This window comes from Epargyreus clarus, unplaced genomic scaffold (assembly GCF_041222505.1).
Source record: "Epargyreus clarus isolate Ecla_fem2 unplaced genomic scaffold, WU_Ecla_fem_2.2 ptg000027l, whole genome shotgun sequence".
In the NCBI taxonomy this organism is placed as follows: Eukaryota; Metazoa; Arthropoda; class Insecta; order Lepidoptera; family Hesperiidae; genus Epargyreus; species Epargyreus clarus.
The window spans coordinates 1,690,959-1,717,619 of record NW_027332234.1 but is presented as its reverse complement, the minus strand read 5'-3'; the positions used below and the strand labels follow the sequence as shown (position 1 = coordinate 1,717,619).

Sequence of the window (26,661 nt, the reverse complement as noted above, 5' to 3'; positions counted from 1 at the left end):
AGAGTCAGACCTTTTATCGAAACATATGCACGGCTCTGAACGCACCGGCCGCCCGCCGACCGGTTCTTTCCTTTGGCTTTGACTCGCCGCGCCGCGTTTGAAATTTGAATTCAGTCCGCTCCGAGCTGCGATGACGGGAAGACGTGTTAGCGTTCGCTTATAAGTTAATGTTTACGATACTTTAATCATTAGTGTTTTTTGTGACTGAATTGTTTGAATATGACACAAAATATTGGTTTAACTTTGCATCCTGTATACGTGAGAGCATAATGTCTCGGATTTTCTGTGTTATTTTCCTCGCCTGGTTGGTGGCGGCCGACCAGGAGGAGTTGGAAGGTGGCAAGTGCGAGAGGATCAGGCTGAAGCAGTGCCAGGATCTAGGATACAACTGGACGGCGATGCCCAACCTCATGGGCCACAGGGATCAGAAAGAAGCTGAAGAAGCGGTGAGTAAAATAGTTTTGAAACTTCTTAGCCTATTAACAAACTGTTTTTGTTTTTATCTGGGTATCATTGGATTATGTAAAGGTGTTTAAATGTCCTGAACATTAGCTATTTACATCGAATTCAGTAAACATTCGTGTAATTTCGGCCTCTGAAATGTTAACATGCCATTATTAATTGACAGATTTTATTAAAAAAATGTTAAGGAATACATGTGTTTTAGCGATATACATACTAATTATACTTTAGGAAATGTAAGATAATAAAAATTGCGTGAATAACCGAATCATAAAGACTATGGAATAAACAAACTCAAAAACGCGTCAATTTCGTATCTATAGATGCATTTTTTACGTATATATTGCGAAAATAGGTATATTTAAAATACGTATAATATAAATATAAGCACTAGTTAATATTCTACATTCCATAAGCTGTCATATTTTACTTCTAAAACAATGTTTATTAATTAAGCTTACTGGTAGTTTACCTTTCCAAAAATCAAACCAATAAATCACATGTATATTCCATATCTCATCAAAGTTTAACGACCCCTTTTGTAAATCTTTCAGTAATATTATTTCTATGGGAATCCATCCGTGATTGCGTAGATCTCAGACCCTTATGGGAAGAGATTTACGGTTGGTTGCTGAATGGGTTTAATGGGTTGTAACATTGATAGGGATCTATGTCATGGGGTGCTATGGGATGGGAGTGGGAATGACTTTCGCTACTCTTTTGTAATGGGATTGCCTATTATTCCCACAGGGTGCTTTCATATCTCACTCTATTCATAAAATATTTCCTTATCCAAATACTGATTTAAAATTATAATTTGCAAAATAAGCTTGTATAAAACTTCAAACAACGTAAAAATATTAATTATGTTTTTATATTAATAATAGTATAATGTTTTTCCAAGATTTTTTTATTTCATCCAATTTTTATCTGTAAATACCCAATAATTAGGACATACTCTTATTCTCCACCATACGTTAAAAAAATCATTCTAATAGATTCAATTTTACGTTATTATAAATAACTCAAGTGTAAAAATAGTAGCTTCAAGACTAACTGGTTTATTCTGTGCTTCTGCAATATCGGTCAACTATGTCTTCAAGTCTATATTATATAAAGATATCTTACTTAACTTAAATAAGATAAACATTAATATAATAACATGATATGAGATAAACATTTTAACTGCGAATCCTCTTTCTGTGACATTCAAATGACAATTTGATCTTTTAGGCTTACAACTGAATTTGTGTTTGTAGGTGATGATTAAAGATAACTTTATCTGAATAAAACGACGTCTAACGACGAAATAAAAATACATAAACAAGCGTCTTTTAAGGCTTCTCTGGCAAGGTCAAGAGGTTTGTTTCACCCTTTTCATCAACAGTAAACATAAATTCGTCGTTAATATTTTTGGATGTATAAATATGCCGTATTAACAATTACAAAACGGAACATTGTCAATCTATCAAGCAACACGTAAACATTTCGAGCGCACGACTTATCATTCTAAATTCGAAGTAGCGCAACATTATCGGCCGGTCTAAATTGGTTTTATGGCGACAATAAAGGACATAAAGTCATTGTTTGCTCGTGGGCGGTGTGAGTTATGTGAGCGACATGAAGTCGTCAACAATATGCCGGCGTTATCGCGCGGCGGACATCAAACGCGCCGATTTGGCCCGATCTTGATTGTAGGGACGTTGGCCTTGCGTACCGCCGCGCTCACATGCTCGCGGATACATGCTGCGTTCACACTCTCGCATTTATGATGCAGTGAAATTTTATAGCGAAATTGATAGATTGTTCGTTTTGTTCGTAAAATGTAACAATATGTAGTAATCAGTCGTTTATTAACTTTCAAGTTACATACATAGGAATAAATAATATTAATTTATTACAATGTTATTAGACAAATATAAAGTTTATGCTAAAGAATGGCATCTCTTTTGACACTTGTGAGAAGTACAAATTTAATGTAACTTTAATTATTTACAAGTTTTCGACATTAAACGTATTATGTTAATAGGTAAAAATGTCCATAGTATATTAAGGCCTTATAAAAATGTTCTATTCGTGTTAATTATCAAAGATGCACCAAAAGCAATCATGCATATGAGGTTATTTAAGTAGGAGTAGTATTTTTATGACCATCTCGTATTTCATAGCTTCACTCAACTCATTAGAAAAAATAATAAACGTAAGCCTTATAAAACATTGCGACACATTTCTGAAATCTGTTTGAAGTTAAATCTAGCGAGATTTGCCTCAAATGTCAAGCGGTACATTTGAGTTTATCAGAAATGTCATCAAGAGGCATTTGTAGGCAGTCGTATTCTCACGCTTGCTATTTTAGGCATAATCGCCGGTTGAGCAAGGATACCATCTTAGAGCGAATTTACTGTGCATTTCACAGCATATATATATACATTGTAGGTACCTACAGTATAGATGTATCTAAAAACATACAATTTAAAATTTCGTTTTTAAGAACGAAATAATGATGTTTTAAATTTTCTGAAATTCACAATTTTAATCAAAATGTAATTTTGTACGTAGGTACTTATTTAATAGTACATGCAGTTTTAAAAAACATTTTTAGAACGGAACTTTGAACTCACCAATGTTCAAAGTTTCGGTAATTTTAATGAAAATGACACGTGCTGTGTACTTAAAATATAAATAAGTGTAATAAATACATCTTATTTTAAATATTAATTAACAATTTGCATCTTAACATTTGCAGATTCCTTTGTTTTGTACTGAAAAAGCTTTTGCCCGCGGCTTCGCTCGCGTTACGAAGTAATATTTTCATCCCCTATTTTATCCCCTTGGGGGTAGAATTGATCAAAATCCTTTCTTAGCGAATGCCTACGTCATAATGTTTACCTGCATGCCAAATTTCAGCCCGATCCGTCCAGTGGTTTGGGCTGTGCGTTGATAGATCACTATGTCAGTCAGTCACCTTTGAGTTATATATATTTAGATAGATTAGTCTGTATAAGTTACCGACTCTAATTTTATTTCTGTACTAATTTTGTTTAACTGATAATTAATATTTCCATTAGTACTAATGGCGTATTATCTAAAAAACTTAGATAAAAATCATTTTTTAATTAATGAACGCAGTTGTCATACTTGATAATGCTATTAGCGATTAGTCATAGATTTAATAAGTTTAACTTTTAGAAAGACGTAAAATAATAGGTATGCAATTCTCTGACTCACCTATTTATCTATTATTGATCACTTTCTTTTTCTTGGCAATTTTTAACAACAAAAAAACTGATTTCTATAATTTCGTACATGTACTTATTTCAATTTTATCAAAAATAATTTTTGTACTAAAATCTTGTCACAACTATGTAGATACTTTAAAAGATAAATAATATAATAATACAATAAGAAATTTATTATGGTACACTTTATACAAAAGTTGTATCATACTTAATAATATTATCCTCTATTTGGTACGCGATCTACGGTTTAGATTTTTAGATGAAACTTAACTTATTTCGTTCTCGTATTGATTTTGATATAAATTACATTTTTATTACAATTGTATTTCGTAATTATTATTATTTATCTATACACGCAATGATTTATTTTAGGGCTACAAGTTACGTTTCGGGAACAACTTAGGCTCGACTTGGCGGAGGCACTACCGTGCCTCCTGATTGTTATAGGGTACTTCGTGACATTTATTACTCTATGTTAATACATAACATAAGTTGTAAGGTTGTAACGTTGAAAGGACCGTCATATTATGTATTTATAATTCTCTTATTAGCAACATTTGCAGCTCATAGATACAAACTCCAAAGATAATGCTTGAAACAGATCAGAAGCGAATCGATGGTACTACCGGCATCCGTTACCTGGCCACGATAGCGGTATCTTTACAGCAAGAGGAGCCATTTATTTTTATTTATATCCCTTATCGCTATCGGCCTTAAGTGGCGATGTGTATCGACTAATGCGAGGTATCGCGGCATCACAAAGGAGCGATACGATGCGATACAACGGCCCAGATAACTCGTGCTATGAAATTTGCTGAACGACAATATATACAGCAGACATGGGGTATAGTTCGTGTGGTAGGCACGTGTATAGGTTTGTCCCTGTAGCTCCGGGACCAGAATAGGGCTACGGTATCCCCTGCCTGTCGTAAGAGGCGACTAAAAGGGGCTTCCGGGGTTGCGGGTGGCGAGAGTGGGAGCTCGAACCGCCCGGCCCCCGGGACCCCGTGACCCCGGGAAGGACAGCGGTATGTGTGGTCGCATACCGTCGTGCACATCAGACGGAGTGGCGAGCACCACTCTCGCCTGGGCGGAGCCCGACGGGGCAACGCGCTAAGAGGACTCCGGTTGCGTTCCTTTGGAGATCCCGGAGTCCCCTACGCAGCGCCGAGGACGGCCACCGGGGGGGGTTTTAGTGCGAGGCACGTGTATAGGTTGAAAGGATTGAGGAACTGAGTCTGTGCTGAATTAGCGGTGATTTCAAGAAATGAATCTCCATATAACCTAATTAGTACAACTTTTTCGATCAGTGCTATTGTTGATCCAAGCAACTGATTCCAATTATGAATATCTGATAAACAACTCACATTAAACCATTGGGTCTGGAAGCATATTTTTTTACTGAAGTTCCTTATGTAACAGGACTGAGAAAGTGATAAAATGTTTAAAAAATTCGTCCTCTAAATAGATGTTTTTGTCTGTAACACACACGTACAGGGGCTAATCCTTTTAAACATGAGGTAAACAATTAATCAATCGTATTAATGTATGCAAAATGATGTTAATGTAGCAACATACATTTTTGATCTTAAATCGACCTTTGTCTGATGAGTAATCAAAGAGTATAGTAGTAACCTGTATATAGGAACAAGTAATCTTCAGATTTCTATAAGGTTTATCATTAACAGCGCACGTTACCTAACAACAAATACGTTATAACATATGACAGCCCTATTTTATGATACCTGCGCAATATTCCCTGCTGACACTTAACCGGCCAGTTCCGCTAAAGGGTCGTATTCAAGACCCCAGGTCTCAGGTGTCTGTGTAGTAACTGAATCGGCTATAATTACCGAGCTCGGACATTCCGCCGCTTCGTTTTATCTTTATAGTGCTTTGTTCGGTAACCTGAACCGACGGTACCAGTTACTGGCTTAGGTATGTAAGCACTAAAAATCCTATTCATAATGTGTCTGCTTACTGCGGCAGAATATTACTAGATTGTAGGGTACTCATGTTGGTATGTTAGAGGATTTAAAATGCTTGATTTCTCTATTTTTATGTAGTAATAGTGTGGTATATAGCGGGCGGGCCAAGCACATTTCGCAAAATTCCGTGAAAAATAACTTCGTTTTTGAAATGGGTGTCATTAAAATCGATTCAGTCGTTGCAAAAGCAGCCAAATTAGCCTGTAAACATGAACAATAATGAAAACATACTTTGTTTTGGTAAGGTACAGATAAACGTAGAAGCTCAGACACAATTTATCTATTTTATTGCATAGATGTAAAATATTATTACCTATCGTTATTAATAATTGATCGGAAACTAAAATTACTTACCAACCAACATAACTGACAAGACGCATCTAATTGCAATCTGAAATATTTATACTTGAGCCAATGTATGCCGATTAAAATTGTTGAACGACAAAAACAGTACACAATACAGGGCAGCAAGAAGACATTGCAAATTGTATCACGATCCACGACCCCGCAAACTGGATTGTCGCTGGACAGCGTGGGAATCGAACCCGCTATCGCTCATCTATTGTTAGCTTACCTATTGCTATCTAGTATCTAGGTTGAGGTGTGATAACGGTTAGTTTTGTGCTTCGATTCTGGAGACCGACGCCGCAGCTATTTCTGCCTATTATTAGCAGTATTAAGCGCTGCTCTATTCCGATTTGAATTGACAAGTTTGTCACCCTTCAATCACAGGCGTTCTAACTTAGTCTTCAGGTAGCAACGCATCTGTGACATACCTCATGTAGGAACCTAATCTTATTTGAAGTTAATTATGACAATCTTAATTGGCTTATGTTACAAACTTAACTTTTTAACGTAGATCCGAGTGTCTGAACTCGAGAACTAAGTCTAATGGTGAGAATTGACACTACACACAAAGAGCATTGGGGTCATATAACACATCTAACGTCACGTGGAGTGCTGTATGAGTGTGCGTGGCAACATGCACGTGAGGCGTTTCAACTTAGTGTCTATTTAAGTATTTAGGTAAGAGTACAATATAATGGTGGGTACGATATTTAGGTACAATTAAGGTATTTTTATTTTTAATTTATTCAGGTTTATCAACAGTTGTACATTAATAACATCTTCCTTAAAAACTATATATCTTTAGTTATAAAGTCTAAAATGTACAGCTACTTACAGATAAACTCATCATGCAAATGCAAAGAAGGAAAGACGTACCAATTTAATCGTACACTGCAACTCTAAACAATTTGACAACGTAATAATAAACATTTTGATTAATTTAATTCTACTGAATTACGAAACTTTGTCAATGAATCTTGATTAATTATTATTACGGAAAAGACGTGTTATAGACTTTTGGGTATAGGTATAGTCCGCGCCAAACTGCTAGTCCACTCTGAAGTTGTTGCGAGCAGGTGTTGTCATACAATTTGCTATGGCGACGCAGTTCATTTCTATATTCAGAGCAGACTAGCAATTTTTCGCGGACTATACATGTTTTATTAAAAATGTGTTATTAAAAATGTGGCATTCTATATTTAAAAATAATTAAGTTTAAAATTTACTATGAAAAATAAACCATCTGATTTTGTGAGGTTAAGTGACGCACATTTCTGCGCATCAACCGTATTCAAAGTTAGCATTTATCAAGCTTATCTGACTATTTTCTACGGCGGTAAAAAAGTAGAATACACAAAAAAGGTCATGTTTCACAAAAACGCCTATCTGCAATCTTAGTTTACCGCAAAACCGAGATGGGACAATCACGTTCCGACGCTACCATACCGCTAACATAGCGTTTCTTCATTCACGAGTTTCACGATTTGCAACTTAATAAGCCCTTAGTTGGTATAAATGTACACAACGTACATGTACATGTACACGTACAGTACAACGTAAATGTACATAGCGATATGTAAAATATCGAATTTCTGATAATAAATAAAGAAGCGCCTATGTTCCGAAGTATAAAACTAGTAATAAGTATTATAATACCATAAAAGTGTATGTTTTTAGATTTGAAATGAACTAGCGATGCGCGATTGTTACTAAAAACAATCGAATTATTCGATTGTTATTGTGTTCGATTGTATTCGAATAACTATCGAAATTCTTCGATTGTATTCGAATAACTATCGAACAATCGAAATTGTTCGATTGTTGGTCGATTGTTCGATTGTTCGTCGATTGTTCGATTGTTCGATTGTTCGTCGATTGTTCGATAGTTCGATTGTTCGTCGATTGTTCGATTGTTCGATAGTTCGATTCTTGGTCGATTGTTCGATTGTTCGATTGTTGGTCGATTGTTTAGTTCACGCAAAACTAGTAACAGCGCAGTCAAGCGATACGCGATTGTTAGGTAAAAATGGAACTATCGAAGCTATTTGGTTGTTGGTCAACTATTTAGTATACACAAAGCTACTAGCAGCGAGGAGCCCCTAATTTCTGTGTTTAAGAAATCTGAGTCAGTCTTATATATTTGGTGGGTGAAGCGCACGTGCGTCGTGCACCCTTCCGCTGCTTCGTTGCATTCCGTTATTTAATGGTGCGTCCACACCTTGCTTCTCGCACTGCTCACTGCGCCTCGTGGCCACACACTCTCACACCCTACTCGCGTTGTTAACATTATTTTTATATTTTCTGATAATCTTTTTCTATAATATGCGCCATAGAGACGTATATTATATTTTTCAGATGACCTTTTTGAAAACGTTGTCATGAAACGAACTTAGGGGATGACTACGACATCTGGATTATCGATGATACTCCATAGTATTTGATACACAATGATTTATGGTATAATTATTTCTCAACAATATATAGTACAATTGACTAAAATGTAATACAATACTTTACATTTTCCAACCAGTGGCAAGTGACGATAACTTTGCAACACGACGCACCTGCACATTGTCCTGAGCACACGCATGTGGCCGCGCGGTATAATTTGTATTCGGTCGTCGATTGTTATTCCAAGGTCGATTTTTATTCGTACGTCGATTGTTATTTCAAGGTCGATTTTTATTCGAACGTCGATTGTTATTCGTACGTCGATTGTCATTCGTACGTCGATTTTTATTCGAACGTCGATTGTTATTCGTACGTCGATTGTTATTCGTACGTCGATTGTTATTCGTACGTCGATTGTTATTCGAACGTCGATTGTTATTCGAACGTCGATTGTTATTCGATTGTTTTTTTGGTACTACGAATAAATCGACAATCGATTGTTGATTCCGTCGATTGTCGATTTATTCGATTGTTTTTTTTAGAACAATCGCCCATCGCTAAAATGAACTATAATGCCAGAAAGTACCTATAGGTAGGTACCTACAGTAGGTACATGAATATTTCTCAGAAAATGTAGAATAGCTAAATGTAGTACATTTACAAGAATTGCTCGTTTACAATTAATAGACTTAAAAATACCATAGGTACCTATAATATACCATCAATAGAAATGTTTCAAATAAAGTTAGCGGAGGTAAAAAAGTCACATTTACATTCGTTTCTGAACAAAATTGCTTAAAAGTAGACCATAAGAAATCGTGGCATCCTCTAAACTGTACAAATCGACCTTTATCTGAGATCTCGGGCTAGCTACAGTGGGCCGGTCCATTCACGAAAGTTTCATCTGATTTGGCGGCAACCATCGGTCGTTGCTCCCACGGCAATTACTGCTGAGTGCACAGCCAAAGTGTATTTACTGCCAAGTTTGCGTTTGCGCCAGCACATTGAAATTTGGCCAAGCTTTTCAACTTTAAAGAACTTTACTTCCATTCGTTAACGTGCTTGCCAACGGGAGTTCAAGCCAAGTTGCCTGCAAGCTGAACTTTTAATTTTACTGCCAAGACACGTTATGTGCTTGATATTTTTGTCGTTACGTAAGAAATTGCTTATTTTACTTATCTTGGTTTAAATAACATGATTCAATAAAATTTATTGCCTAGAACCAGAACCTCTCACAACTTTTCTATCCGAAATTAACTAATGGGATGAACCAAAAGTTATTCCACAGTGAAAAAATAACTAAACCAAGTATCCTCAAAATGTACTACTAATTGAAGGTTTGAAAGTGGTAGAATCCTCTGTGGTTCAACTCCGAAGTCACCACTGCCACATCTATTTCTAACTTTGTCTAAAAAAGCTGTGTTAAGCGCTGCAGTAACCCTTACCACCAGATGGACTGTGAACTCATTTGCACCTTTAATGTTATATTAAAAATACATAATTACGTGTTATAACCCTAAAATAATACTCTTAACCCATAACCCATAACCCAAAATATTCAATAACATGTAATATCTCACCGTTCAAGATAAAAGCATGATTTAGGCGTCATTGACATCACAAGCTGTAATCTAAACTATTTATCGATTTATCAAATATTATCATACAATGGTAAAATCAATTGCTTTTCTTTAGATATCGCTACGCAAAAACTGCGTTAATTTCAATTTATCTACGTTAAATTAAACTGTTTTACCAAAAATGGTATAAATATGCTTTGATTGTATATTTTTAAAATGATCTTATAAATTGAAATATTAATTACTTAATGGTATAATCATAATAAGAAGCAACAAAAAATATCAACAATGGTGTGCTACCATTGTAGGTCTTTTACAGTTTTGTAATCATTTTACTTAGGACGTTGAACACAACTCTGAAATCTTTTGAAAGACTACAACCCATTTATTTTGCGTAAAAAGCTTAAAAATAACCAAAGGAAAACAATAGACATTTGAACGGTACTGCAATAGTTGCATGATAACCCATTACCCCACATCTGCCGGCTTCTTTGTCCACAAATTACCCGGCTTTTTCGAAGCCTCGGGATAGAACCGAGGTGTTATTGGGCCTTTCCGTGAAGCGCCCCCTTTCATTATCCCAGGTATGGATAATACACGCTACACCGAGTTGGGAGTATGAAAGTTTTTAAAGAATTCGTTTTGTCTATGAAAGTGGTCTATTGTTCTGTCGTTACTAGATTTTAAAGGGGCGAAGTATTGAATTCTTTACATGTTTTTTATTAGCTTCATTTCTCATACCCTTTTATCTTGAGAACAAAAAAGAATATTTATCCAATTTTTTTTAATACTTTCAATCGAAATTACGAATGTACAATAAAAAAAATTCTTGTCTTTACATTTTCTTTACCGACCTACTCTCGTACTGTACTAAATGTTATTTGATGTTTTAATACTTACACTACAGCGAAACCGTTTCAGAATGAGACATAAATCCGCATCCTGTCATAACGTTAATAGCTACACGCAATCCACAATCGAAATTCAAACGCAACCAACTATTAAGCGGAGCCGGGCCCGCGGCGCCTGCGCGGCAAAAACGGCAAAAAGGCCCAAGAAACGAACAAATTGCCCCGCCTAATTACAGCAGGTAGGCGGCCACACAAAGCACGCTTTTTTACTAAAAAACGTGCTAAGTTATTCAAAAACTGGTTCGTTAACCATAAATATAGTCGACGTGCTCCATGCCGTACGGGAAGATTTTATTTATGGACGCCATCGCATTAATGTTGATAGGAAGTTCAATTTTATGTTTTTAAATTGTCATTAACTTTAACGATTGAAGTGTATTTTGCACAAATACTTTCATCAGTCATATCTTGGATGTTATATTTTAGAAATAGTTTTCAAACCAAAAAACCAATTTAAGAACTACCTATATGACAAATCTAAAAAAATACTAAATAACGGTAACAAATAACTAGGTAATCAATACTTTTATTAGTACCATAGCTATTCATTTCGAATCCCTATACAACGACAATAAAAGAGATAACTAGACGCCACGATAGCCGAAGCTTACCATTAATTGCACAATACGATAATTGCGCTAGTATCAAAGGGGGTGTCGGCACATCAAAGGCGTATCGGCGGTCGATGCGCGCGCGCCGCTTTGTGGCTTCGTTTCGTTCGACGACCCCAGATGTATGCGATTGGTTTTGCATTCAACTCGATGTAATACAGGTATTTAGCGGATTATATGTATTAGGTGGGTGTTAAGTGTTTTGAAGTATTGTTTGATACAGACTTACCGAGTTTACCTATGTTGTAAGAAACTTTGTATTATAAGAACTGAAATGTATTACGAATTAATATCTAAATCAATTAGCAGAGGAAACCAGAATCTACTTTACGTTTTTGAACGCTAGGTTAAAGGAAAAGAGGAAGTACATATTTTTGTAATTGGACGAACGTAAATGTTAAGTTATGAATTTTAACAAAATCTTTTTGGGTTTGGATGATACAAAATATCCATGGCACTCATGAATGAGACAATTTTAGTTAATAATAATAAATAAAATGTGTGTACGTACACATATTGTGTACGTTGTTTGGATGATAGTACAATGAGCCAGTAAAAGAACATCATACTCATTCCTGTCTTCGAAATAAAGGCTACAAAGACCATCAATGTACAATAACGTTTTAATAGTGTGTAAATGAGCCGTACGGTTGCATCACGGCTCTACATAATAGGGATGGTCTAACTGCGTGGCGGCGGGGCGAGGAATGTTGCCCAATTAGATAGTGCCGGTCGATCGATGGGCTTGAGGAACCGGGATCGGTATTTGGGAACGGATGATCCGATTTCATGTATCGGACAGCAATTTTTTTGGGAAACATGATTTGATTTCATTGCGTTTCGTAATTTTGCGTATATAAATTGATATAAAAAAATATCCTTAACAAAAAAATACGTGTTTTTTATAAACGGCAGATTCTCCACAGAATTATTCTCATTCAACTACTAATAAGCGGCGTAAGAAACAACTATTTCTAAATTTTGTAAAAAATGCTTATTGTGTGTAAAATATCTATCCTGAAATTTATTTAAGAAAGTAGTTATATTGAATTACAAGAAAAGAAAACTAAAACAGTAAAAACACAAGTGCAGTTTCACATCCTTGTGTCTATCCGGTCGACATAATGAAAATTCATGTCCGGCGACTCTGGCGAGCCGTCAATAAGAAACGTAGAGATCCTATCGCCCTCGTATAGGTACACGCAACACTGAAAAACCTGCTCGCATTAACTGCCATTTAATTCAACTGGTACCTTTTAAGTACCTCATTGCGGTGTCTGTCGCTTAAACGAGAAAAGCGCGGGCACACGATCGGCGAAAACGTCAGATCCTCATCGGAACTTACGCGAACGTCAACAAATTCTAAATTTGAATTTTAAATCGTTTTAAATTCGTAGCTAATTAAGTATATTAATGCCTGCTGATTATATTATGAAAGGGTTTACAATTACAATTACAATACTCATAGAATCGATTCTCGAAAGCTCTTTTTTCTGCGTTCGCATTTTCAGACTTACATTTTTATCCTACTGATGACAAATCAGCTGTCATGAAGGCAAGTGTCATCACCGAATCTGTTTTTAAAAACTTAAAGTATGAAGCAAATTTTACGCGACCCATTCAGCCAAACATCAGTGTGAATTTTGTTTTTAAAATTGAAATTTTAAACTTATTTCAATATCTAGCGAATGTTCCGCGATCCATTCAGCCAGCGTCGGCGGTTTAAAAAGTAATCTCCCGCCAACCGCGGCCCGTACACTTGTCAATTACACCGCGGGCTCACGTCGGCCGCGGCATCAATGGTCAGGCTTTATCCTTGCATCGCATTCAAATAAATTGCCATTTAAATGTACTCACTGAGTCACTGCTGCTTTTTGGTGGGCGCCGGCTGCCTACTCGGTCTCATTTTGCTCTTGCTTGTTTATGAATTTTATCGGAAGAGCGGGTTGTCCTGCAAGATTCGTAAGGCAAATATGTAAAAGAATTCTGTTGAGACATTTTTTCGTAATTATCTGCATATACATTGGAATTGTAATTGGTTGGGAATTTGTTTACGAGAACTGTCAATTTTTATCTCGTTTGCATTTCCAATACTTGGTTTTGTATCTCCTCAATCCCTAAATATTTGATCTGACATTTTCTATACGTTCCAAACATAATTTTAATTGACTATCTTGAACTTCAATTGTTCTTACAGGAATGTCGGTCATAGTGTGCTATGCTATGTCTTTCAGTCATCAATTTAGTTTTTTCAATGCTTTAATTAACAAACGATCCAATGAGCCATCACTGAATATCCATACATGCGTTCTTAATATCCTAACTCTTTAAAAAGACGAGTATTTCGAGCAAGCAGATTAAAAGCATTGAATTTAAATCCTTAACTCCTCACTGTAACTGTCCATAAACCAAGACTTGCATATCTGTGAAGATACTCCACAATTAGATTGGAAAGTAAAAGAAACTTCATTACGCCGGAGCGGTCGTGATTTAAAAGGAATATAATCGGCCGGTATGCGTCCACGAGATCGTATCTCCTTAAAATTACGAGATCGTGCGCTAGCGCCCAAGTTAGTTTTTCTAGATGAAGATAGCGTTTTGTTTCGTACATCTTCGTACTTTCAGTTTCGGTGCATGATCTTAAACTTTCTAGTTTGTTCTACGTGATGCATAGTAATGTGTAAACAGATTGAAGATATAAATTACTCGTACATAGTCTTTTTTTTATGAAACTGAAATGGCATACTTGCATGCAGTCCAACTGATGATAAATGGTCATTGTCATAAATTTAAATTTGTAATTACTCGCAAATATGATTGATCGATCACACGTGCGTTGCAACCTCTGAGAACTATGTTGAAGGTATTCAGTAGTAGGTACTACTACACCCTAATAAACATACATTACATAATTAATATACATTCTTACATGAACACTTTATTCTGAAAATTTAAAACTGAATATCTACAGTAGGCAAAGAAAATCACTTTATTCGAATTTAGAAGACGTAAGTACTCTACTACTTTGTGTTTTATGGCTGCCATAATAACATTGCTAGAAAAGGAATCTCTAAAAACATCCCAAATTTAAGTTAAACTTTGTTCCATTTTCAGTTAAAAATAGCTTTCCAATTCGATTTCGCAATAGCCATGAGCGGCTGTTGACTCAGGCTTCTCCAATATTGCGCAGATTTCAATTTACAAAGTAGTTAAGATCAAACGGTCAATGTTTACTTAGCCTTGTGAAACGGCAATGGCCAGGCGTAACTTAGGTAATGTGTGCGCAACTAAATATTTTCGAAATGTGTTACATGGTAATACATTGCTTTTAGAATTCACAAGATTGCAAGCATTACGCAACATAAAACACCGCATCTGTAAGATGAAATATTGATTTGAAAGTATCATTGAGACGTCGCTGACAGCGTTTAATATTTTGGGTGATTCGCAGCCTTCAGCGCTTTTCTTAATTCTTAAGTTCGTAATACTACTAGTTTGTAGTTAGGCGACTGCCTCTGCCTTATATTTTTATCAGTACCCTATTAATGTCTCGATGCAAGGCACAGGTCTCTACCCAAATTGAAAAAAACTTAGGCCATTAAACATGTTGACAACAAGGCATTTATTGGTAGTCTTCACACACTTTTGTGAACTTCTCAATTACGTTTTCTTTCATTATTCAAGAATATGATGATCATGAAACTTTCTATGACTGGTGTACACTAAAAACGTGAGCTAAACAACTGATTGAGGTCGTGGTGAGACGACATCTCCACGAATGCGGTTATCAGCTGATAACAGCTGGCGCCACGGATGCGTTGAGACTATGAGACTCCGTTGCGTCAAAACAATGTTTGCTTTCATTGGAGCACTGAATGGGGGCCTAATACTCCTCAGTAAATGTTTTCAGATGTGACAGTTTAACAGCTGGCTTACGACGACGTGTTGTATTTGTAACATGAGCTTTTTAATTGCTCTAATACACGTGGAGAGTTTGTTAGTTTCATGTTATATGGTACCTATTTCTGGCAGCTTATCAATACCTAATATACTATGTATGTTTCCTGTACCATCATTGTATATTGAAGCTTGTAACTTTAACTTTTGTTGATGAGAATGCAATTAATAAAGCAATCTTCCGATTTAAACAAAAAAATGAGATTCACGAAACTTAGGATCCTAGTACTATTTATCTGGTGGTTAGCTCTCTATGGTATAAAAGTGCCTATTTAGCTTCGACTATTTAGAATAAGAAATAAACTGATTAGTGTACTTGCCTAATGAACTATAAACTTTATTATGAGCGTATAAAATTCCTACATTTTTGAGGTGACAAAATGTTACAATCTACTCAGTTAATGTTGGGTTTGTTAAGGAAAGTGTGTCGCACAAACACGGGAGTAGCTAAGTAGCTGAATTGCTACTGTCTCTGTTGTTTGAGATTAGTACGATAAATAAGATAGAGGAATTCCTGTTGCATGGTACCTCTTTGTGTAAACACAGGACACTTCCATCTAAATAGCTTTCTCTTGTTAATAGAAAACGATATGCAGTGACAGCTTAGTGGTTGAAATTGGGCCGCACCATCCGGAGGTCACAGGTTCGAACCTCTGATTATTTAAAGTTATGTCTAGCAGAAATTTACTATCACTCGCTGTAACTGTGATGGAAAACAACTTGAGGAAACCCATACACTTGAAAGTACTTCAAAAAAGTTCTCAAAATTGTAAAGCCTATAATCAATGATTGTTATTAAAAAAGTTCAAAGTCAATTTTAGAGACAACTTTTCTCTTCGTTCAAATATCTAGAACAAAAATCAGTAAATACATTAAAAGTAACGATGTTAATTCAGTCCTTCCATTTTCAATTATAGATGTCGAAGATCCGGTAATGGAATAGATAACAAGTAATAACAATGTACTTACTGTTATCCGTTGTAATCGTGAGTTTAATAACAGCAATCTACGAGATCACATGTACCCAGGAAGTGGGTTTGTTAATCAATGGAGCGAGCTCTATGTAGGGCGCACGGAAATACGCGTATGTACTCTACTACGCTTGGGTACTATATTTGAAACAACTCTATCTAATGTAATGCTTTTGTAGACGAAGATAAATTACAGATTATACATAGAAATGTATAAAGGTGCTACTTATTCTTTCAAGATTTAATACACATCTGCCACTGAAGAAATTGTGGTTTAGGTACTCGTAAATAAATACATTATATTTTTCTGTTATTAATTTGTTATTGTTATCTCAGGCTTTTCTCGTAAGGGATATAGAAATGCAGGGCAAAATAATCGATTGTTTAAACTTGACAATGTTAATGGTAGGAGAGAAGTGTGGGAGGGAGTTCTGGAATTTTTAATTTAAATTCCAAGGATTCAGTTAAATTCTCACTCCGTTCATAGACGAATTAAAAACCGAAAATAAGAAGACTGCTTAGGTAGTATGGATCTTATTATTTTCTTGCCACTTTCTTGCTTAAACATAAATAAGTAATAAACTACTCAAACCCAAAATATCTCGGAAATCAATCAATGGGCAGACAAATGGAGCGAACTGAGGCAGTGATGTGTAGCACGCACTCAAGCGGGAACCGAACCTGCTATGTCAGCTACGCTCGGAAACATGGCACGGGGGAAGTCGACTGTGGCTTATTTATGCTTTGAAGAGTATATGAGACAAATTCCTTTGGTTGGTTTATGTATCTTCTAGCTTTTACCCGCAGCTTCGCTCGCGAAAGGTTTTTATCTATGCCTCGGGTACGGTACTATTTTCGGCATATAAAATACCATATGTCCTTTTCTGAACCCTTGACAACGTGTGTACTTTACACAAGACATGATAATCGGCATATCGTTAAGGCGTGAAAGTAAAAACAAACAAACTCAATTGATTCGCATTTATAATATTAGTTAGGATAATTAATTTATAGTATTTATTTCCTTTATAAGTTAAGGCTTCATATATAGTAAATTTGGGATCTAATTTAAGCATAATAGTTGTTTAATTTACACACAGTGAGCACTTAGCTGATGAACCGTAGATTCGTTTGAAAATAATGCACAATATCGACGCGTTTAGAACACTAAAGTCACGATTAGTTGGGAATTCAATAAGTTGTAGTAAAACCATCTTCCTGTTATCATTGTATAACAAATATTTCTCGACTTGCTATATGATTCACGATGTGTACTTATAGTGTGATACGATGCGTCCACTGACATATAAAGGGTGGTGTTGACGGAACCCTTCACAGGATTTATGATGCGCTAAGTGGGGAGCGGGAACTTTGTCAGTCTGTCAGTACTTTATAATAATAGCACTTTAAACGGATATTTTTGTAACCTTCGCATTGACTATTGCTTGGCAATTTATTTTATGTCTCACCAATGGGGGTACCAGACCAAACCTAACATCATTATCTTTAACGCTCTTCTCGATCGAAATTTGACTATGTCTAACATGAACGAAAGTTAAATGTATTTTTTTGCTAGGGAATCATTGGTTCGATCGATTATTAATAAGGAGCGTAAAACAATATCTGCCGTCATTACGTTGTGATATCTAATTTGAAACGTTCTCTATGTAAGGTATTTTTACTCATTTCAACAGAACATCAATTCTATTTCTGCATGAATAAATCAGTCTTACAGTCTACTCTTAATTAAAGACAAAACATAATTGATGATAACCCATCAAGTTGAAATAGAGAAAAAAAACGTAAACGCATTAAATCAAAAGATTTAAGTAACACGAATCGAGGAAATGAGTATTATCTCATCTGGAGAGTATAAAAGCGGAGCCGACCGGCGGAGCGTGGCCAATTCATAATCGGAACTCTCGACCGTTTTCTCCGATACCAACTTATCTTCACTATTACCACAACCCTTCAAAACACAACTTAAAGTTGAATCTCCTTTACACATCCCCACTTTAAGTTTGTAAAACAAGAATACGATCGACTGATAGACCTTGCTGTCAAATTTACATCTGCACCCGCTTCAGCCATTATCTCCACACAATAAAGCACAATTTACCTTATGTCCGCTTTTAAAAAATCGATTCGACAGGCCTCGAAGACGATTCAGGTATGATTGGGGCTGGAGCGATCCGTGTTAATTCTTAATAATGGCGGCAACATCTACTCTATAGATATTGCTACAGATAACGAAAAGGGCATTGCACTCGCAATACGGACGAATGCTCTATCTAATTAATCTCAGTTAAGACTGATAAAGGAATTTTGATTGAGTTCGTTACACAATAACATAGCTTTGTAATCGTCTAATTACTTGGATATTTGAACAAATGTCCATGTGTTTTCTGGTTAAACACGTGTACAGCTATATTCGGGTCGATTAATTCGTTCCTTTCATGTTGTATTTAAATTAAATTAAAATTGGAGGTGAAAGGTGGTAGGAAATTTATGATTCGATGAGGCACAACCACCAGTTGCGATGGATTGCTCTTTTTTATTTTACAGTGTCAAACACAGTTGTAGGGTGTTACAGACGTGGCAACCGAGGCATTATCCTCAGATCTAACATTGCAATATTGCATACATGGCTGTACGATAAAACTCCAATCCAGGGCCGTATATTTCCTTCCGTGAAGATTGAACTCTGCTTTCCATTTTTTTGTGATTTCGAAAGGGTGGGGCTTAATACAATCCTCTCCCCGGTTAAGACTACTTTAATCTTATTTAGAATTCACTACAGCACGAGCCCATATCACTTTTCTTTGCAACTTCATCATCATAAATGGTGAATTTCTTCTTAACTACTACTATAAACCTGTATACAAGGATTCTAGGCAGCTTCTGAACAATTGTGTACAAAGTGCTAGTGACGTTGTAACCCTGAAGCTGCTCGTTGATTAGTCCAGTGTGGCCGTAAAGGCCCGTCGTAAATACTTCGTCGGCGCTCGTAAAGCCCCAATTAATCCGATGTTAGCGTTATGGACTGGCGAGAATAGATCCCACTTTCAATGCCGAACCGACTTTCGGAAATGAATGTATTTTGAAGATACATGAATTTAGAAAGATAGGATAAATCGAAATTTAACGTTTGTTCAATGTAATTATTGAAAAATTGGCTTTGGTTCGAAAGGCCCATGGCCGTCTTGCATATGAGGGTAATAGTAGTTATCAGAAGAAGCAACGCATTTAACGGTTTCTGGTAGAACCCTTATTCTTTATAAAGCTGGTAGATGTCATGGGCACAGGTGATCAATTACCAATTATCATCAGGTCAACTGTGTTGTTTTCTACTCCAATCAAATAAAAAAGATGACTTTTAACATTTTCAGTCTTGCAAATGTTAAAAGTCAGTTGACATCCAATCCACACTGCCTCATAAATGATTCAGACCTCCTTTCATTGGTCGCGAGACCCCTGTCTAGAAGGACGGCTAATGGGCTTTTTATAGTTTTTAATCCTATCCAAAAGGCTATAAATTTTAATGGATAGAAAGTACTTAATTGCGTTTAAACGCATGTAACTGTTAAACTTTATTCACGTAATCCTCCTAGTGACGGCTAATGGCTTTGAAAATAAAATGTTAACTTGGCCCAAGACAACCTTTTACCACCCTGCGTAAGGAATTCGAAGCATGCGATGTCCTACGACTATATGGTAAGCATATCTTAATCGATATACAAAGTAAGAAACGTCAGGAGCGGTTTCGAGTTGCATAGGTGATCACTGGTGGCGATCGCTCTTTCATGCTGCCAGTTGTATTTCCGGTTGTAATCATGGAACAGTCGTCAAAGCTTTTTGGAGTTGTAAGGCGTAGCTGTCTCCCTCCCCTAGAAATACAGTTGTCCCCTTTGATCACTCAGTTGTAACGCCCTTGCCGCTAACCCGTCAATTCCTTATTTAATACATATTCTTTGATGTGGTGGAATACCCTCTAGACTTTCCCTAGCAGTCAACATAAAGGTTCCAGTCAACTAATTTGACATTTCAGCAAACTAAAGAATCATTAACGTACAGAAACCAGACAGGCGGTGTACCGGTAATTTTAATTAACTCATAACTCGCCAACCCTAATTGCGGGGTGGAGATCAAAGGATCGCGCCGATAAACACACGAAGCGCGCATCTTGTTGATAAAAAGCGGTTCGAATTACCCGCTTGGTTTATTTTGTTAGTGCTACAGAGCATACTTCGTGTAGAAATGACACATGTACCTACAGCCAACACGAGCTTAAGATTGATATAATTGCACAGAATGGCTAAACGCGCCGACAGAAGCATAAAATTATAACGTAAAAGTATTTTTTTTTATTTCATAATAAAACTTTACGATCTTTTGATTGAAATATGATTGCGGGTTACGTTGCTTTGATGCATAAATTGTTGTACAGTTGCCACATAAAGACGTTATTTCAGTTTATTTTCATCCACTTCCAGTAGCAATGAGGAAGGAATGTCTGTACCTTATGCGCTCTGTGGCACGCACATGCGCCGCGCGAATTGAGAGTCGAAGTGGTTTTTAGCATGTTTTTAGTTTATCGTAAACCGGCCGCGGGTTTATTGTTGAACTAGCGATGTCGGTGGTTTTGCTTGCGTTTTATGTTTTAATCGACTACTTAGTTTTAACCGCCTTCTCTGAGTTGTATGGTATTAAGTTATAAAATTACGGAAAAGTTGTCTATAGATTGTTTGACGTCTCGTGTGGCACATTGGTCATTTATTTACCACACACAGGGTTTCAGGTTCGATTCCCGGCCAGGCAGGCGTCTACGATTTCGATTATCGTTCTACGTCTGGATAAGTATAAAAGCGTTTATTAAAATATTTTTTCGCGTACTTATTCCACTGTTCATAATTTGAACTTTAAATAATAAAGTTAATTGTAAAGGCTAAGTTTTTTGATCTTAGTGTATTTTATTTTACTTTCATGTTCCATTACCGTAGCTTTACATACACAGTAGTTACATTAGTCCATAGTAACAATTGACAGAATTACACAGTAAGTAGTGCAAGTAGATCAATCGACATCCTTATCACGCAATTATCTGTACATCTTGGCGCTCACTTCAAAGCAACTGATAGGTAGATGCGATCAAAGGCCCGCTTCTGAGATCTGTATTACCACTCATGAGCCTGATGATAAAATGAGCGCAACAATTCACATCAATTAAACAGCTTAAGAGGTTGAGAGATAGCGCGCTGAAATTATGTTTCTGTTTGATGAAGCAATGAATGAGAGAACAGAACGACATGTCGCGAATTTGTGAAAATGATTTTGTCTAAGAAATTGAAATAGTAAGGTCTAAGACCACATAGGAATAAGTGGGATTGCTTTGTGTGACTCTCCCTTATTATACGTAGTCTACAAATCAAAGCAATATGGCACTTGTTATTAATGCTGCTTTTATAATGCAGTAAATCAGTGGTCGACGGTGGTCCCTCCGGAGTGAAGTTAGAAACATAGGTACAAGTAGGTACTTTACTTACTTATTGATTAGGCCATTGTCTACCGCGCTGGTAAAGTGCGTATTAGTAGACTTCACATACATTTGAGAGTTTTTTTTATTATATTCAATAATATTACATGAGGTTACACCTATTAAATGTAAAATGTAAACAATTACATATCTGCACTAAGCCATTATGTATTGAATTTATTACAAATTTTTGTATGCCCTAATCTATAATCTACTCAACAAATTCACAGACTTTAACACAACATGCAGCCTATTTATTTTCTTAATTATCTGTACGCGCATTGCAACCCGCGTTCATTTCCCGCCGAGCAAGACATCAAAGCGTGCGCCTGCGCTCGGCTATTTTCGGCTCACGTCGGTAATTAATTTTTTGTCCCCCGTCTGCCTTTGTTGTGCACTCGTCAAAGCTGCCTGTCTCCCAGTGTTGCATCAAATATAGAGACAATGTTACACTACTGTTTGGTTTATGGGCAGATAAAAATATACAAGAAGCTAAGATATATACGACATTAAGTAAGATGATTGTTGTTACAAGTTGAAACTGCATTCAATGATTGTAATATCAACCTATATGAGTCGCGCTAACTAATAGACAGCTACAGATTAATGAAGTATAGGTACGAAACTATTTTCATATTACAGTGGATTCATGAATGCCCTAAAACTAGATTTCTATGATATTGTGATACTTATACATACCTAATATGGGCACAAATATCATAAACATTTAGTCACAAAGCACTACTTCGAACAGGATATTTACGCCCTACTAAGAAATATTAACATATACATTGAGCTCATACTAAATTTCAATGAGGCTTTCACGATTTCACCAGTCAGCGCTCAAATATCAAATGTTTATCCAAGCAAATAAATAATACAGCTAAGTACCGAGAATCGGGTAACTCAATAGATTACCTAAACTAAACAAACTATAAGTGCTTGCCAACGAGCCGTCTAACAATTCTGAACTTTTTACGTTGAACATAGAGTTGTCTTCACAACTGTGTCAGCTCTCAGTATATTTGTATCAATAGAATCCCTTGTATGTGACCCAGAGACATCTAAAAGGAGAGCGCTTGAACAAATGTTTGTAAAGATCATGTTACGTTGAGTGAAATAACTTAATATTAAATGTTTTTCATTTGACATTGTGGATTCTGAGATATTTTTTGCACTGCATCTAAATACACATATTGATGCAAACATAATTCTAAATAAAATGTAAAAATGTCCAAAATAAAGGTTTGGGGATCTTTAAAAACTAGTTTAATCAAATGTTTATTTTGATTATTTGGTATCTCCATTCAAAGTACAAAGCATAAAATATATTTCTTAATCCAAAACCCGAGTGCGTCCCCTTAACTTAAACATCTTAAGTGGTGCCGACATCCTAAACCTTTTCCGAAGGCAAACACGCGTGTTTGCTCACTATTGTTGGCTCAAAACGAAACGTTTTTCTACAAGAAACAGGAAAAAAAGAAAACGTTTCAGTTTAAGTGCAATCTACCGTTCCCTAATAGGATTGTGTACAGCCCTTCTGGCAGGTAAACTGTTTGGTATTTTTGCTAATCCTAAGCTCAATGTGAAGTTTGTGAAATGGATATTCGAGAGGCTTGAACATTGTACTCACAATTTTGGACAATAGAATTGGCAGTTCTTTAAACCTTTTAACTTAAAATTATCCGTCAGTTGAGACATATCCTTTAAGTGTTATAAAAAGCGAATCTCTTATTTTTTATTGGATTTGAATAGGGCACTTAATAGCACACAAAACATTTTGTTTCTTTACTTAACTTGTCTACCAAAACATATTCCGGCATAATATATTGCTTTAGATTTTAAATAAACAGTGAAAATAGGTGACCAGATGTAGATTTTCGTACTTACATAGATATGTTCGCATACATTGCTAATGCATTTTACGGGTTTAAATTTGTTGAATAGTAATTTTGCGAGGAACATCCGTTACTAAGCTACCACGAAATCAGTTAAAATTTGTAATTGCTCCCCAAGGCCACCCGTTCCGTGAAGTAATTCTTTTTGTGGCTTCCAACCAGGTGTAATGAATGGCGTTCTATTTGTGCCTTTCAACGACAACAATATTGTATAGCAAAAGATGGGAAATGGGCTTGCTACTTTATTGTTACTACATTTAGTAACGCTACCCCAAGGACTGACACAAGATCGAAGTTTCTGTCGACGTATTTCATTAAATTTATAAAAAAATACATTAAATCGTCAAATTAAACGGATTTCAATTAATTAATATTCGACTTATGTACCTCAATTAACAACCGACTAAAGAAACGGTTGATTATGTAAATGTATGAATGAAAATCGACAAGCGCAATATTCATTAATTCGTTCCACACTGTACCGTGTATTAATTAAGAATCATCAGTATTGAGCTGGAATGACAGCCCGTCTTAACGGAGGCACAAAACAAAACTAGGAGCAAAATTACGTGGGAGCGACCAGTCCGAACTTACTACTCGTCATCCCTTTCTAATTAAGTATACTTATTTGCACCAGACAAGGAGAAATAAGTACGCAATCTGTTCTTTTCTGGTCCGTTCCTCGAGTACGTGGCTCGCATTCTATAGCGCCCGTCCTTCAAACAACAATCGGGCGCCTTGGCTCCCGAATCTTTTCAAATCAATTCCACGACATCCGTCGCTCCGCAAAAACACACCTCACATGCGACCTTGCCTTTGTCCCACCATTAACAGTCATTCGCGCCGTGTTTTTGTCTAACATTGGGCACGGCACGGGAACGCTGCCCTTTGTTAGTTTTAAAAAGTTAAAAATATGTAATTATACGTACTTTGTAAACATACATTTAATAAAATATAGGTTACGACGAAGTTAATAAATAAATTTGAAACTTTACATTTATTAAGTATCAAGATTAAAAGACAATTTTACTGTTCCACTGAATTTTAAGATGATTAATAGTCTGCTATAAATTTTATTACTATAATTTTATGCTAATTATAAAAAAAACTGTTATGAGATGTTTTATGTGCGAAATAAATTAATAAATGTATTTTTTCCTTTCATTACAGATGACTTCATTCGCTGGCGTTCTCTCGAGCCACTGTTCGGTTCACGCGCGCTTTCTGCTGTGCTCGGCCTTTGCTCCCCTGTGCTCGGAGCAGGTGTCGGGCTCCGTGAGCGCCTGTCGGGCGCTGTGCGAGGAGGTCGTCGAAGACTGCAAGGAGCAACTGAAGCAACTGTCTCCCAACGTGATGCTGGACTGTGCCGCTTTTCCCCTGAGGCCGAATAGACGGCTCTGCATGCGGCCTCCTAATGCCAGTGAACTGGAACCCGAACCACCGCCGCCTCCTCGCTGGCCGTTCCACGAGCACGAGTTAAGGGAGCACGGATGCCCGCCCGCACATACAAGAGCTCCGACTGGAGAATGTTGGCCCGCGTGTGGACAACACGCTAGATATTCACAGACCGATAAGAGAATAGCAGAGATCTGGATCAATACACTCGCTTGGTTTTCTCTACTGTCGACTTCCTTCGCGTTGTTGACATTTTGTGCAGAGCCTTCCAGATATCGGTATCCCGAGAGGCCAGTCGTTTGGATGGCGGCTTGCCACGCTATCGTAGCATTATCTTATGTTACGCGAGGATGGTTAGGCGCCAAAGTAGTCTCTTGTGCCGGCACCACCTTGGCGGTTGACGGGCTGGCCTCGCCTACATGCGTGGCATTCTTCTCTCTAACCTACTACTTCACACTAGCAGCTGACGCTTGGTTTGCGAATGCCTGCGTCGCGTGGTACTTAACTGCGGCCAGTGAATGGTCCACTGAAGCGTTAGAACGGGCAGCGGCGTACCTTCACGCGGTGGCGTGGGGCTGGGCGGGCGCGTGGACTGCGGCGGCTCTAGCGTTGCGTAGAGTAACAGCTGACGAATTAACTGGAACCTGTGGAATATCAGATGCTGCCGCCGCAGCGTTGATTGGAGTACCACGAGGAGCTCTACTAGTGACGTCAATCGCTCTGGCGGTTGGAGCGTGTCCTGGAATAATGAGAGTGCGCCGAGCGCTCGATTCGAGGGGTGCAAAGCGTGTGGGAAGACTGGCCGCGCGGGCGGCTGCTGGAGGACTTCTCTACTTAGTATTAGCTGCGTTTGCGAGCGGCGCGAGAGTTCTCGAAGCGCGCCGGAGGGAAGCGCAGACTAACCTGGCGTTGCTGGCTGCGCTGGAGGTGGGGAACGTGGAGCACGCGGCGGACTCGAGCAGCGTGTCAGTGTGCCTGTGGCTGTCGTGCGGCATCGCGGCGGGGGCGTGGGCGTGGTCGCGCAAGTCCGCGGTGGTGTGGCGGAAGGCGCTGTGTCCACCACGCAAGGCGCCGTGTTGCGCACCCCCACTGCTGCGCTCCCACCACCCCTACTATAAGCGACCTCTCCACGTCTCCCGAGTGTGATAAATTATAATGAACCGTCTCAAAGACTAGTTATAAACTATTAGTGTTAAGTGGGTCAAGTGCCTCTTCTGCCTTCTGTGAAGGCGCTCTCGATATTTGTACAAAGTGCGTGTAAATAATGTAAATTAATTATTAAATATACTGTTGGTTTTTTATATAACTTGCACTTTTATTTGCTCGATGATTGATCTCTTCATAACCCAGAAACGAATAGGGATTCTGCTGCAATAA

At 37.3% G+C, this 26,661-nt stretch overlaps 1 protein-coding gene across 1 annotated transcript; it reads left to right on the top strand.

Moving 5' to 3' along the window:
• On the top strand, nt 1-26,590 carry LOC140753718 (frizzled-10). Its single transcript, XM_073088481.1, has 2 exons — nt 1-446; nt 25,060-26,590. The coding sequence occupies exons 1-2, from the start codon at nt 270-272 to the stop codon at nt 26,428-26,430; spliced, it is 1,548 nt and encodes a 515-aa protein (XP_072944582.1). The 5' UTR covers nt 1-269; the 3' UTR covers nt 26,431-26,590.
• Nucleotides 26,591-26,661: the final 71 nt, after the last annotated feature.

What these genes read in the sequence shown, in the direction of transcription:
- LOC140753718 (XM_073088481.1), top strand. Translation starts at nt 270, where the DNA reads ATGTCTCGGATTTTCTGTGTTATTTTCCTCGCCTGGTTGGTGGCGGCC. An exon ending in AGAAAGAAGCTGAAGAAGCG is followed by an intron (nt 447 to 25,059) that starts GTGAGTAAAATA and finishes CTTTCATTACAG; the next exon opens with ATGACTTCATTCGCTGGCGT.